This window comes from Macrobrachium nipponense, chromosome 12 (genome assembly GCF_015104395.2).
Source record: "Macrobrachium nipponense isolate FS-2020 chromosome 12, ASM1510439v2, whole genome shotgun sequence".
NCBI lineage: Eukaryota > Metazoa > Arthropoda > Malacostraca > Decapoda > Palaemonidae > Macrobrachium > Macrobrachium nipponense.
The window spans coordinates 3,195,772-3,211,528 of NC_087205.1; the positions used below are offsets into that span (position 1 = coordinate 3,195,772).

Here is a 15,757-nt window from a genome sequence, read left to right on the forward strand (position 1 = left end):
TCCCTAGAAATCCTGACACCTTTGTAAGGCAGCGCTCTATTCTCTCTGTTGACGGAGACGCTAGAAAACCCCGAGAATCCATCCGAATCCCCAGATAAACTATGTTCTGCTGGGGATCCAGCTGGGACTTCTCGAGGTTGACTAGGAGTCCCAATGACTGCGTCATCTTTAATGTTACCGAAAGGTCCTCCAGACACTGTTGCTTCGACTTTGCTCGTATTAGCCAGTCGTCCAAATACATCGAGATTCTGATCCCCTCTAAATGTAGCCAATGCGCCACATTCCTTAGGATACCCGTGAAGACTTGCGGGGCCGTCGAAAGTCCGAAGCAAAGCGCTCGAAATTGAAACACTCTTCCCTGTGACATGAATCTTAGGTATTTCCTTGATGCCGGATGAATTGGCACATGGAAATATGCATCTTGAAGGTCCAGGGATACCATCCAGTCCCCTGGACGAAGAGCAGAAAGTACAGAGGAAGAGGTCTCCATCGAGAACTTCTTCTTGATCACAAAGATGTTCAGCGCACTTACGTCCAAACCGGCCTCACCCGCCCGAGGCTTTTGGTCACCAGGAATAGACGGTTGTAGAAACCTGGTGAATGGAGATCTTGAACAGGTTCTATTGCCCTTTTCTGCAACATAAGTTCTACTGCTTGCGGAGAGCTTGACTCTTGACAGGATCGTTGTATCTCGCTGTTAACTCCCTTGGAGTTCTTGTTAAGGGAGGATATTCCCTGAAGGGGATGAGGTATCCTCTCTCGAGGATCGAGAGGGTCCAGCTGTCCGCCCCCTCTCTCGCCAGACTCTGGCAAAGTTCGACAGTCTGGCGCCTACCGCTATCTGGAGGACTTCTTCATTTTGCTTCCCTTCCCTGCAGGTCTCCTGGAAGGTCTTCCTCTGGTATCCGGTCTTCTACCTCTAAAAGGGGTTCTTGAGGAGGAAGAGGCTCCTCGAAAGGGCTGCTGAAGAGGTGCTTTATCCTTCTTTGAAAAAGGAACCGCAGGCTTGAACCTCTTTGCTGACTGTGTCCAGTAAATCCTGTGGTGGCTTTTCCAGCTAATGATTTTGCTACATCCCTCACCGTGTCCTGTGGGAAAAGGTGGTTCGAAAGTGGCGAATATAGCAAGGCCGACCTCTGTAGAGGAGATACTGACTTGGACAGGAAAGACCCATACACTGCTCTCTTTTTCAAAACTCCCGATCCAAAAAGAGCAGCCACTTCCACCGAACCGTCCATCACCGCTCTGTCCAGACACGATAACACACTCGATAATTCTTCCTAGTGACAAATTCGGGATCTTGGGCTCTCTTCGCAAAGGCTCCCAAAGCCCAGTCCATAAAATTGAATACTTCGAGCGTCCTAAAGAGTCCCTTTAGTAGATGGTCCAGTTCACACATCCCCCAAGTAGCTTTTGCTGATAGTAGAGCGCGCCTCCTTGAAGAATCTACTAAGGAAGCGTAATCTGCGTCTGCCGATGAAGGCCAGTCCTAAGCCCATAGGTTCCTGGGTATCAGTACCATCTTCCAGGTTTACCCGTCAACTTTGAAGGCGGGCATGAAAAAACAGTCTTGCCCGCCCTCTCTTTTATTCTTAAGCCATTCTCCAAATCCTTTGAACGCTTTTTTCATACTAAGGGCTGGACGCATTTTTACAAATGAGGATGCTTTTGGAGACTTCGTGCTCGATAGCAAAGATCCTGGAGAGGGCGGATCCGCTGGTTGAAGCTTATCTCCGAACTCCTGCAACAACAACAAGGACAATCTCTTATAATCAGAGACTACTACATCCACAGGTAATTCTTCATCCGAGACTTCTTCTAAGTCTCCGGCTGTCGGGGATCCTTTCGGAGAAGAGCGGTTCTTAGTTGTCAAGGGACTTCTGTCAAACGAAGAAGAACGTCGTCCGTGTGACAAATCCTTGCTACTACAAGGCGCAATAGAGTTCTTAAACGCACGAGATCTTCTCTCAGGCACCTGTTTCCTACCAGGTGAAGGGCTCCTACTCTCCGAAGAACTCATAAAGTGCGAAGGGGGTCTTACTCTGACCTAAGCTCGTACAAGGAGCCTGGCGCCTACTCGACTCCTGACGCCTGCTCGACTCCTGGCGTCTGTTAGACTCCTGGCGCCTACCCGACTCCTGACGCCTGCTCGACTCCTGAAGCCTGCTTGATTCCTGGCGCCTGCTTGACTCCTGGCGCTTGTCGTGACTCCTTGTAGGCTCTTGACGCCTCTCACAAGACTCCTGGCGTCTGTTAGGCTCTATACGCCTGTGATATTCTTGGCGCCTACTAGGCTCTGTCAACTCTATGTTTCTAACAAGCTCCTGCTTCTTAGGCTCTTGACGCCTATCCTGATCCTCAGAAGAGGAGTCCGACTCCTGACTTCTCCTAAGAGACGTAGCTGACCGCTTGCTCTGCGAGCGGCTACCGCTGGGAACTTTCTTCCTGTTATAGATAGGAGAGGATCGTTTAAAGGGAGAACGAGAGTGTCTCTCCGGTGACGAGCGCCTGCTAGAGTGAGAAACTTCTCTCCTACCAGGAGAAGAAAATTTTGATCTCTTCACTGGAAGGGAGGAGTCTTTCCTTCGAGACGAATCCTTATGTAGAGCGCCTACCAAGGAGGATATTTGCTCCTGTAGATTAAGCAGGAAAAGCTTTGTCGGAATCTTGAGGCGCTGGAGACGGTCTTCTCGCCCTCTTACTAGTCGAAGGAAAATCCTCTGGAAATCGCTCTGGGCTTGAATCAAAAGCGTCTCCTTTCGGCGCTACCCACGATCTCTTCAGAGGACGAGACTTCGAAGCAGAGCTCCATCCACGCCTGGACGAGGAGGAGTCCGACGCAGAAAAACACTCTTCCAGGATGCCTTTTCTACGGCTATCCAAGGCAGCCTGGGTCGTTACGTTCAGGGTCTGCCGAAGGGACGGCCTGATCGTTGGGGATGCTCCACATCCTCCCTGCGGCTTTGACATTCCTCCTCCCTGGTCCTGGGAGTTGGAAGCGGTCTAGGCCTAGGAGCAATGCGGAGCCGATCAGACGCCCCCTCACTGCACTGGGGTCACTGTATTCACTGACACTCTTACCTTGTGTTTCCATAGCTTTAAGCTGCTCCTGAAGCTCCCTGATCGAGGATCTCATTTTTTCCATTTCTGAAAATGAATCCTTAGATTCAACACAGGGAGAAGGGGCTGAGGTTATGGGAGAAACATCATCTAGTTTGTTAATTTCTGATTCAGGCTCAAAAGAACAAGATCTGACTCGTAGCTTCTAGCTGACGCTTTCCTACTCTATCCTTCTCTCTTTTCTTAATATAAGAAGCTAAATCCTTCCATCCTTGCTCCGAAAGCCCTTCACATTCAGCACAAGTTCTATCAAACGCACATTCAGACCCTCTACATTTACTACAAAGCGTATGAGGATCTACCTCTGCTTTAAACAACCTAGTTCTGCATTCTTCCCTTGCACAAACCCTAAACTTAGGTGTTACTTTAACTTCAGCCATCTTAATAGAAAAAACCAAATCCAAGTCCTAATCCAGTCCAAAATAAGCGTATGCCAATCCCGAGAATAAACAAGAGTACTTCACCAAATGAGTCCAACCAATTCTCGGCAAATGAGCAGAATTCCAATCAGGAGAGACCAAACAACAGTTGTTGCCGGCCTCAGCGACAGAGAAAATCTGGCTCAGAAAACGGGAATGGTTGGGATTCCGCCACCCAGCGGCGGGAATGGTAGATCACCTGACCTACCGGTAGCGTGTGCCGCGAGTTTTGAATTCTGTCGGGACGACGGAGTCTATAGCTAAGTATATATCTGCCTGGTAAGTCGCATGTATAAAAACTTAAAACTCCAGTGCATATTTCGAGTCCCTCATTATGAACTGAAACAAGATTTTTAAAAGCTGTATCTGAGGCTGAACTTTAGACTAGTCTAGACAACGGCTGCTTTATACAGCAATATCAAGCTTGGTCTGCCAGCTGCATAATTTGTGTGAGATAACTTCTTTATCAAATTTAATGCAATTTTGCCTTTGACTTTTACACAGACAATAAGTTGTTTCTAATTTTAAGTAAATCTTGAAATTTTCTCTGCACACCATTCAGACAAGAGGTGAGAAGGTTTATTGATGGGTACCAGAGGATCCAAGCAGTACATAGCCTATGCTACTAATGATCACCTGTCTGTCTGAAAAGAATCCAGTGTCTGGAAGAGACCCGAATATGACAAATGGGGGGATATATAAGTATGAATGTGTACTCTTGACAGTGCAAACATATCTGATTGCTGAATAAAAAGTTTGACTTACTTCGTAGAAGCATCAGACTTGGATGATATCTCTGTGGCAGAAGGTACTCTTTTCTTTGGTTTTGTATTTGCTGCTTTTGGGTCACAAGATGCTCCCTCGGACTAAAAAAGAAAAAGAAAAAGAAAAAGATAAAGAAAAATATAACAATTAACTGCTTGTGGGGAGAAGATGCTTGTCACTATTTAAAATTGTTATTACTAACATTATTACTAATAAATTTTCAAAACTTTATAGAAAACTGATCATACTAATCCTGAACCTGAGTACTATAATATCAACAAGACTAGCTCCTTAGCAAACTTGCCTTTGAGGACAAAGATGACACCTTATGAATAAATTTCTTTAAAAATCACTTTATCAAAGACAACAACATACAGAGGCTCTATTTCTAAGATTCCATGAAAATATTTTACAAGCAAAATACCAAGTGAAGGCACAATCACAATCATAAAGAAATTATATCAAATGTCAAAGTAAGGAAAGCCTGCATAATCTAAAACCCTGCACAGGTCCTAATTGCCAATTGATTTACTTTCCCATGAGATGTTATTAAAATAGTTTTGAAAACATGATATCACTTGTGTATTTCATTACTAGTTTATGCAAACAATAGACACTCACAAAATGCTTAGCTGCAGGACAAAGAATGACACTTGTAACTGCTTTATTGTGTGCCTGAAGCGTCACAAGAGGCTTTCGAATCACACGGAGATCGTGAATGAAAACTTCCCCAGTCATTGCACCTAAAGCTATGTGCTGACAGCCAGGCAGTAGGGTAGCACTAGTCAAGGGAACTGAACTTTTGTGTGTCAAAATTTGTCTGTAAAAAATACCATAATATTAAAAAAAAAAAAAATTAACTTAAGATCTTAATGACAATCTCAAGACAGTTCAATAAATTTCTTTTTTACAGTCATTCCAGCAAAACATAATAATACAGCATCCAACAATAAATGAAATTTGTCAAACATAAAATAATATGCAAACAGAAAAGCTTCTAACCAGAATATGTAATGTCGTAAATAAAAAGATGTGATAACGGTAAAAAAAGCTGATGTTTAAAACTAAAATGGCTCAAGAGAAAAGAGAGAATCCGTATTGCACGGATTCTGGTCCTCTAAATTTGCTTATCAACATTTACAAGTGGAAATCTCTCATAGCTCTCAAAAGTTTCTCAGATCAAATATAAAAATCATGAGGAAACAGACACCTTGAAATAGGTACATAGGAAAAAAAAGTTCTTTTCACAGTAAAGTAAAACAAAAGGGTAATCTTGCTTTTATATAGCTACAATATCTGTAGAAATTTACAAAAAAGACAATCATACAAACTACACTTTACTAAATATCATCAGACAGCCTCAAATGGACTCTTGGAGATTTAACAAAATAAAGACATTAACCATCACACTCTGGGCTAATACATATACACTAATAAGCGAATCGAAACAGGAAAATGATAGTCAGAAATCCAAGCGCTTTCGTCTTTACTAGGACATTGTCAAGGAGCTAATGAAATACAATTGGAGAGAAAGGTCTCAGGTACACAACAAGATCACGAATACCAGATGGTTAATTGTCAAAAGGGTAAAAATTAAAAGAGATAATCCAGGATTATTGGATATCACACGGTCACAAACCTAAACAGATTTGACCCTAACCTTATATGTATGGTTTAGTCAAGACATAAAATCAATAACCCTATCAGACCAATCATTAGTTCAGTGGGCTCAGTTACGTAAAATTTATCTAAATGGCTTGTAAAAATTCTTACTCCTTTGGTAGGAAACATTTCTAACACGAATGTTAAAAACAATGTTGATTTTATAAACAAATTGAATAGTTTAAATTTGGATTTTGATTTTAATATGGTTAGTTTTGATGTTGTCTCTTTATTTACAAAAGTGCCTGTAGATGACTTACTTGAATATTTGGAGGATGAATTAGAACGTCATGACATTCCCTTAAGTGTAGCAAACCTCATTAGTTTCATAAGGTTATGTATCAAAGATAGTAAATTTTGTTTTAATGGGGAATTTTTTGTACAAAAGTTTGGCATGGCCATGGGTAATCCCTTATCTCCTGTCCTTAGCAATATTTACATGGAATTTTTTGAGACAAAACTCATACCAAGAATTTTGCCCCCAAAAGTTATTTGGTTTAGATATGTGGATGATATCTTCTGTATTTGGCCAGTTCACGAAAATCTCCAGGAATTCCTTAATATTCTCAATAATTTAGTCCCTTCTATAAAATTTACTGTAGAGGAAGAAAGAAATTGTAATTTGAATTTTCTTGATGTAACTGTCCATAGAAATGATAGAAATTTCACCTTTTCAGTCTTTCGAAAATCAACTAACATTGCCTCGTTTGTTCATTACTACTCCAATCAACATCAAAATGTTAAATTCTCTGTTTTTTCTGGGATGTTCTTAAGGGCTTTATGTGTCTGTAGCCCGCAGTTTATTGACACTGAAATTAAAACTATTGATGATATTGCATTGAAACTTAAATACCCAAGGACTTTTGTAGATGTGGGATGGAAAAGAGCTAGAAAAACATTTTATTCAACTAATGACAAACTTGAATTTAGTAAGCATAACATTCTAAAATTTCCCTATGATGAAAGGTTTTTAGATATTCGTAGAATTTTAAAGCTTTTTAACATAAATGTTGTTTTCAGTAATATTAATGTCAAGAGTTTAGTAATCAAAAATTCTCCTAAAGATCTTCCAGGCTGCATATATGAAATTCCTTGCAAAAAGTGTGATAAAGTCTATTACAGACAGACCGGTAAATCTCTTTCACAACGTCTCAAACAGCATCAATATTCTGTGAGAACTGGGCAAATATCAAATGCATTATTCGTACATATGAGAGATTTAGACCATCCTATTAACTGGAGTCAAGCAAGAGCCTTAATCCCATGTAATGACACAGTTAAAAGGAATATCATTGAATCTTGTTTCATCAAGTCAAATAATAGAAATGTTCTAAATTTAAGTCTTGGTTTATCTAAACTTGATGCTTTCATAATAAAAAAAGTTTTAGATAAAAATAAGCAACAAAATTAAAATATTCAGTTTTTACATGTTTTGGACTATAGTGATACTTTGTAATTTCGGTTAGGGTCAAATCTGTTTAAGTCTGTGACCGTGTGATATCCGATAATCCTGGATTATCTCTTTTAATTTTTACCCTTTTGACAATTAACCATCTGGTATTCTTGATCTTGTTGTGTACCTGAGACCTTTCTCTCCAATTGTATTTCATTAGCTCCTTGACAATGTCTTAGTAAAGACGAAAGCGCTTGGATTTCTGACTATCATTTTCCTGTGGGATTTGCTTATTTATGAAGTCATGTGCATCTACTGTGATTTTTTAAGCATATACACTAATGAATAAACCCATGACTGGGCTAAATTTAAGGATGGCCAATTTAAAAGCAAAACTTTAAAAAAACTCATCAATGGAAAGAGGAAGATATGTATAGGCTCATGGTATAAGAAAAAAATTATACAAAAATTTCTGTACCTTCCACAGGAAGTTGAAGGTGAATATTTCCCACCCCTTACAGATAATTGATAATTCTTATATCATAAAAAAATATAATGGTATGTACCAATGACCACTAAGTGATCTTCCATAATTAAAGATGTTGAGGGTCTGAAATAATATTCACAGTAACCTCAAAGGTGGATGCCTAGTTAAGTAGTTTGTTCTGTCTTCAACACTGCAACTACTGATAGTACCCAAAAAGCAATGAACTTAAACTGAAAAGATGAAACAGTTTCAACTAATAAATGCATGTTCTTACTTCTTCGTCTGAATGCTGTAGCACACAAACTTCTTGTCATAGCCTACAGAAGTCATCAAGAGTTCATTTATAGGTGAGAAGGACACAGATGACACAGGTGCTGCATGGGCATTAGCAAAGGTATGTAGCAGCTTGTTGGCGTTGGCATCAAAGAGGGCAACAGAGCCCCCTTCAGAAGAACACCCAACTAAAGATTTCTTCACCATACTATACACAACTTCTGTCACAGGCTTCAAACAGGATAGTATAACAGATTAACAAAAACATCACAATTTTCATGTCTTTATCACTACTCAACTCAATCTGATCTTTTAATCTTATTACTGCACTATACTCTGGCTACAAAAGGTTGAGACTTTCCTACAATTAGCAGCGTTGACACGTCTCCTATCTTGCCAAAGGAGGTATTTAATCCTAATCCAAAAAGGTACATTTTCAGGATTAACCCATGGCCACCGATTAACCTCCTTGAGGCCAAGGTTAATCTGGAGAATGGACATATACGAGCGTACTGTCCAGCTATTTGCTTTTATTCACTGTGCTTCGCTTTTAAAGTAATCTATGCCATGTGTATGTATGCTTACGTTTAACGTATTTACTTATATATATGTACACATATATAAACACACATGCAAAATTTAATTGGGGTTTACATAATATCTATATATATATATATATTATATATAAATTAATATATTCTATATAATATATATAATATCTATATATATATATTATATATAATTAATATATTATAATAATATATAATATTATATAATATAATGTATTTATATATGTGTGTATATATAGCCCTAATTAAATTTTGCACCAAGCAACTCGGAAATATAATGTTTTGATCTCCGAGTTTTGCTTTTGTACCGACGAATGGAGGGAGGTGACAGACAATCGAGACAATCCTCTTATTACTGTGACCACGGTGTGACCCGTGGTCACTTCCCTTAATCATCCATGCACGAGGAAATGGCAGCGCCGCTCAAAAATTTTGCCAAATCTACCAAAATGCCACCCTTTTTCCTAAAAAGTTTGAACGAGTTTAAGAAAATATGGCAGCAGTGCTAATCACCCTCGAGTCTCAACCTTTTGTAGCCAGAGTATAGTTATGTTTTAGCAACTAGTGCAGTGAGGAGCAACACATTGCTATCCTAAAACAATTCACTATGAATTTTACTAATCTATTAGTTTTGTCTATTGATTTTAAGTATCTTTTTTTCTAACAAATGATCTCTTCTTTTTGTATTCCTTATTATCTTCCATAACTTCTTGCAAATGACACTCTCTTTGGAAGCTAGAATTTCAAGTCAATGATGTAAGAAATTACTACATCTATTCTGTTCCTACATATACAATACTACTGTTATACTTATTCCATTGTCTGTTTATTTATTTAATAGGTGTCAGAGCTAGTACTGAAAAAAGGGGTAAACTATGTACTATGTATAGATATCTTGAAGGTAAGCGTGTCAATGAACCCTCAGATATTTCAGAGTGATTACATAATCTTAAAATTTTGTTCATACTTTGTTATTAAATCACTTGAATCTCTACACAAAAAAGAAAAAAAAAATGTATTTTTTTTTTTAGTTGTTCACACTTAGTTGTTTACTCTTCCATTATGAATAGCTACAGTGCTCATGGTTGCTACAGTATGCAAGGATAACTAAAAACTAATGCTATAAAAAAAAGCCATGTTTACTGAAATACTGTACAGAAAAAAAAAATGCAGACTACTTGTATACAAGGAAAAAAGTGAGGGAGAGTATCATTGTCCTAATTAGCATGGATTACAATCCAAATGAAAGATAGTTAAAAGTAATTTGATTAAAATCATTTAAGAATCTTCTGTCCTCAGAATAATTTCAGAGATCAGCTACATATATTTTCATTGTATTTATACAAGAGTAAAACAGGACAGTAAATGTACCATAAGTACTTTACCTTGTCAAAAATCTTGTAAGGTCCTCCAACATTGTTATTCATTGTTGAGAGTAGGTAGATGCTCCCCTTGGAGGATGCGACAATATGGGAGTCATTGTGGCTGAATGCAAGGCACGAAATGGGAGAGCTGGAGACCTAAGGCAGACAAGATACATGTGCATTAGTTACAGAAATTAAAGGAAAAATTGACATCATAAAAAAAACTACCTGAATGATGGTCACCTACATTGTAATCCTTAATATGTTAGCTCCTCAACTTAACAGATGGTTTGAGGGTCTGGCCTTTCAGATAAGTAACAAGACCCTAGTATAGCATAGACTGCACTTCAATATTTTCTACATATCTTACTGCTAACAGCAACTGTACTTTATGCTTAACATTCAATTTAAACGATATATATAAAAATGTATTAAATCTAAAATGGTACCATACAAAAAAAATACTTATATACAAGGTAATATAGTAGCTGATAAATACAGTTCACTAGGTTTAGGTGCATTATATGGATTAACTTTCTCAAGACACACGATATACCATTGCTATTCTGAAAGCATGTTGCAAAAAAAAATTTAATACAACTGACAAAATTTATACTTAACTAGAATTAAGGTTAAAAACTTACTGTATAAGCTTTCTTCTCAGATTTTGTTTTAAGATTCCACAAAGCCACAGTACCATCCTTGCTTCCAACACCAAGATAATGTGATGAACGGCAAGGAAATTTTATATATGAAGGTGAATCCTGCAATAAATGAGAAACAATGTAAATGTAAAAATACTAACTACATTTCACATATGTTTATACTACTTGCACAAAAATTGCAGTGGGCTCCCCATGGGATGCCTCACTCTCTCATTAACCACCACAAACAAGTCAGCTTGCTATTCTGACAAAGTTTTGATCTAGAAACGTATACGTCTTCCCCATCATTGGGTACACAACAAATTTCAGTACTCACCACTACTCTAACAACACCGATGTTAGCTGTTGATTTTGAATTAACGGCATACAAAGTGATTTCAGCAGCACTTTCCCCAAGGGATGCTATACACTGCCCATTCTGTGCCCATGTTAATCCATCGACACGTCCTGTAAAAGATCACAAACGATTATCCATTAATTCTATAAGAAAAACTGTCAATAGGAACCTACTTCATTTATTTTCATAGTTTAATGCTTCTTTTTGGAACACATCAATTTCAATAAAACAAAACTCAATATCTATTTTGTAACTAAGAAATGAGCAAATTAAATCATAATTCCAATAGAATTAAACTGGGATCTGTCAGCACTTCTGCACAGTACATCACAAAAATGCATAAGTTGAAAGGTATTTACACAAACAAATTTTGTTACAGTGCATAAATCCAAGGGTATCTTTGTGATATACTACTTAGCTTACAGAAGCAAACAGGAGAAAATGGTTCAGCAATACCATAAAATAATGAAAAGTACAAGCGACTAAAAAAACAGAAGAACTACACAATGGCTTTACCACTGTACAGAAATAACCATTTAAGCATGAGCCCCTACTTTCCTTTTTGCATGTCATACGAACTACTAAACACTGGAGTTTTAGTCAATTGCACAACATTCTGCACAGTAAGATTTAAGCAAGCATACCTGAGGGAATTTCTTGAAGAAGGGTATACTTCTTAGCATCCCACAGCTTAATGGAGCACCCTGATGTTGCAAACATGGTCCACTGAAGAATAATTTACCTTAAAAAACATGTAGATAAATACATATTAATTCTAAAGAATTAAAGCTATGCTGTGTTATATCATGGAAAAAGTACATCAAAAATACTATCAAGAAAGAAGTACTATACGTAGTTGCTACTGGTCATCCCGCAACTTTTAACTCCTTGAACTCAAAGCAGTGAGACAGCCAGGTACAGAGAAAACAAACAAGAGAGTTGGAAAAAAATTACCGTGGCACCTCAACTTAACATTCACTTTGGGAAGTCTGGCTTTCTGGTAAGTAGATACTCAAGTTCATTAGTAACAAAGACTATATGTTATATCTTACACTTGAATATTTTATAGATATCTTATAGCTACCCACAATTCCACATATGTAGTTTCTAACCTAAACCAACCTGTTATTTACACTTAACATTCAATTTAAGAGATTTAAAAAAATGTATGAAATCTAAAATGATAGTAAAAAAAAAAAAATCAATAATAATAAGTAGCTCCAGGACTCTACAGAAGAGTGTGCTCCTAGAAGCAGTGCACATAGTTAGAAAAGTGATAGACTCCTAAGGAGGCACGAAACAACCTGGAACCCCACACTATAAGTACCACTTTTGTGCAAACCCAGCCTTCAAAACTTCATCTAAGTCATCTAGCCCATCTTACTAGGAGAGTCCCTTACCCTCCCACCTAAAACTAACTTGGTATATAACATACCACAGTACTTATTTTGAATGGGTCAATCTAGAGACAAATACCTTTTTCAGCTGCTAACAACCATACATTAAGTACACTCTCAAGCTGTAGAGAGAGAGAGAGAAAAAAAAAATCATGAAAGAGTACAATTAGCTATATGTTCCTTCAGTCATATCTTTGTCTTGTTAACAGCCATTCAGTTGTTGACAAAGAGTCCTAACCCGGAAGACACCAAAGATGAGAGAATGCTCACTGATGAGAGTTTTAAGTTTATAAAATTACCATCATCATAACAATTTATAAATCTCTTGAAATTTGAAAACTATTTTTTGTTTTATTCATTAATATTCTAATTTATAAATGGTATAATGTATTGCCATTAGCACAAATTGAGATCCATCATTAAATAACTGATGTGTATGTTGGACGCATGCATCTATAATAAACAGCCTAAACTAATTTTTCAGGACTTCAGCTACACAGTGACTGTCATTCAGCAATGTAATATAAATGGAATTATAGAGATCTTAAACAGCTCTTATTTAAGTGCTGAGTGTAAACAAATGGTAAACTAAAGCTGCCATAGCCTATAGCCTAGCAGGCTTGAGAGGATAAAGTTGGGAGAAACACCTTGGCTAAATGAATTTTTTTTTCTTTTACAAATAATTTTCGAAGCCCATTAAACACAATGCAGGATATATGAAGAAGGAAAACCACATTTAGGCTATAGAGCTACTAGCATATGCAAATACTGTTCAAATGAGCACTGGGATGGACGTGGTCCCGATTGTAGACCCGAATTGCACACACAACCATCACACGCCATATTGAATTTAAAAACTGCCTTGAACACATTTTTTACGAAGACTTCACAGGCTTATTTTACTTCATATGGCGGTTTCAAATCTCATTATGTTAACGAAACTTCAATCTTTTGAATGGTATGCTTAAATATTCAATAGGTAGTAGGTATTACTAGATACCTACTACTATTTCATCAATTAAATATTGAGTGAAAAAGTGGTCTTTTTTTATGATCAATGTTCCTACAGAGGTGTTTTACCCTATTGTTCATGAGTTTGGTGAGAAATTATCTTAGGCTACGCTAGCTCTACCTAATGACCTGTAGGCTTGCTTACACACTCAAATCTTTTTCAAATAAAATGTTATCCACTCATTGGAAGCCAACTTATACGAACGCTCTAGGTCCAAATAGTTTACCCTAAACTAGCCTAATTGGACTAGGCTATAGACTAAGTAGGGTACGCTAATTACTATCATGCCAATGGGGAGGTACTACCCTAGTACCTACTAGCCTACTAGGTAGGTAGATTCCTACCTAGGTAGCCTAGTAGCCCTACAACATTTAGCCTACCTTAGCGCCTTACGAATACTACAACTTGGTAAAACTAATTATAATTAAGAATTCTGTCTGAGTTTAGTTAGCTAACTCAAAGCTAGGTTGAGCTAAGATTGCCCGATTACGCTCGCCTTCCCTATGTCTATACCTAAGCAAGGATAAATAGGCTAATTCATATTCAACAAATAGTAAGTTACAAACGTTAGTATACATAATTACCTCTCTATGGCTGTTCTCTAAAGATATAAACTTAACTAGTCACTGCACTTAACAAAATAAAACTAAATATTCGAAAAAGGAGACCAAAGGCGCGCCTTAGTTTTAACAGCTGATTTGAAACCCCGTCAACTTTGTAATGTAGGGGCCGTTTAATACAAAGCTAATTATTCTGTCGGGTCTCAGGGAGAAGTATTGGTAAAGGTGTTTAGTTTGTATAGGCGAAATTGATTCTTGACTGTACATCATAATATTCTAATTCTTTAACAAATCAGGATATATTAATTATGCTCATAAAAACTCATTACATCTAATGTACTATGTAGACATCGGCTGCCCATTTTTCGCGCTTTGATTTGAGGTGCGGAGAATTTCAGGTTAATGGTTATTCTTTTAGTTTCATCCAGTAGTTAGTGATGTAAAGTAAAGGAATTTCTAATTTCTTGTAATGTAAGAAAAGCTTAGTCTTTCTCAGCCTTGTCCAGGTATCGTAAAAAGTTTCGAACGAAACGCACCCAGACTTCATTAATTTATTGGTATTTGTCAGAAACAGGTAACTGGCCACGAATCTTGTGTTGTGTTGCCACCTGTTGTAATGATGTTACACTGTCAAACTAATCTACTACCACATACAATAAGTATCTAGACCCACTTATCCACAAAAGCTTAATAACATTATAAGCAAGCAGTATGATTTGAATCGAGATACTCTGTACAATCATGCTCAAACTAATTACATATTCAGTCTTCTTATTACAGGCTTGGTATCATAATATCACTAAATGTACGTAAACAATAGAAATTTTCCCTCAATTGTTAGTAGCGACTAAATGAATGCGTTAAGAATCCTGGAAATGTTGTTCTGAATACGATATCTTCTATTTTACCGCCTGTAAAATACATATGCTAACAATCAGTACCTCATTTGCTTTGATATTTTTGGTTTGTGCCAAACCTCATTTTCAAAAGTTTACCAATGTGTCCGGACAAATTTCGCTCTCCATCCACTGCAAAACTCAAGTTTCAATTCCTCTGTAATTGCTGCACTTTTTTTTATTTATCTAAGATGTAACTTTACTTTTAACGAGTTTGCTGAGCATTTTATTTTTATTTGCATTCATGAATAGCTCGGAACCTATCAACTCCTCTGAATTATCTATACACATCTGCAATGCTAAGGTTCCTTAAATCCATTTCAGTGTATTATGTAGAGATAATGAGACAAGGCACGCACTGAGATAAACACGGAAGGGAAGTGATGGGGTTAATTAGAAAATTAGACACGCTCATCACGAAACTATGTTGAATGGAAAATCAGTTGAGCGGCAGTTCAGCGTAATTCGCAACTTCGGCCATTTCGTAGGATCTGTTATGACGAATAAGGTCATGAAGCAAACCATCATTTAGCGCTAATCGTCAATATTTTGAAGAATATGACTATCCTATAAATTAAAATTTTTTTTCATCCTCACTTGCTGCAGGCCATGCAGGCCAACAAAATGGAACTCGGAGTGGTTGAGTCTCTATATACCTTAAGAGACAAACGCTCCTTTTGTAATAATGAAAGGTCTGTTGAACTGCTGTGTTTTTAGTATTGGTATTTCTATATCTTAAGACTTTGCTGAGCGTTTGGGTTATTATAGCTTGCGATATGTAATTCTATTTTACTTTATTACTTCATGATTTTAAATGTACCATATATTCCATTAAATA

The 15,757-nt window shown here is 37.4% G+C and overlaps 1 protein-coding gene across 5 annotated transcripts in view; it reads right to left on the reverse strand.

Annotated features, from left to right (window-relative positions):
* The window catches only part of LOC135224293 (protein NEDD1-like), a 42,812-nt gene extending 28,629 nt beyond the window's left edge, over nt 1-14,183 (reverse strand). For 3 of the 5 annotated variants that reach the window (XM_064263146.1, XM_064263142.1, XM_064263147.1), the window contains exons 1-8: nt 14,048-14,183; nt 11,699-11,796; nt 11,034-11,164; nt 10,697-10,816; nt 10,074-10,208; nt 8,121-8,350; nt 4,926-5,124; nt 4,305-4,405 (exon numbers count right to left, since the gene is read on the reverse strand). In XM_064263146.1, the coding sequence (XP_064119216.1) occupies nt 4,305-4,405; nt 4,926-5,124; nt 8,121-8,350; nt 10,074-10,208; nt 10,697-10,816; nt 11,034-11,164; nt 11,699-11,774 (992 nt within the window). In that variant the 5' untranslated portion in view covers nt 11,775-11,796; nt 14,048-14,183. Of the gene's footprint in view, nt 1-4,304; nt 4,406-4,925; nt 5,125-8,120; nt 8,351-10,073; nt 10,209-10,696; nt 10,817-11,033; nt 11,165-11,698; nt 11,797-12,530; nt 12,574-14,047 lie in introns of all 5 variants that reach the window. The other 2 variants (XM_064263143.1, XM_064263144.1) reach the window with 2 other exon arrangements.
* Nucleotides 14,184-15,757: the final 1,574 nt, after the last annotated feature.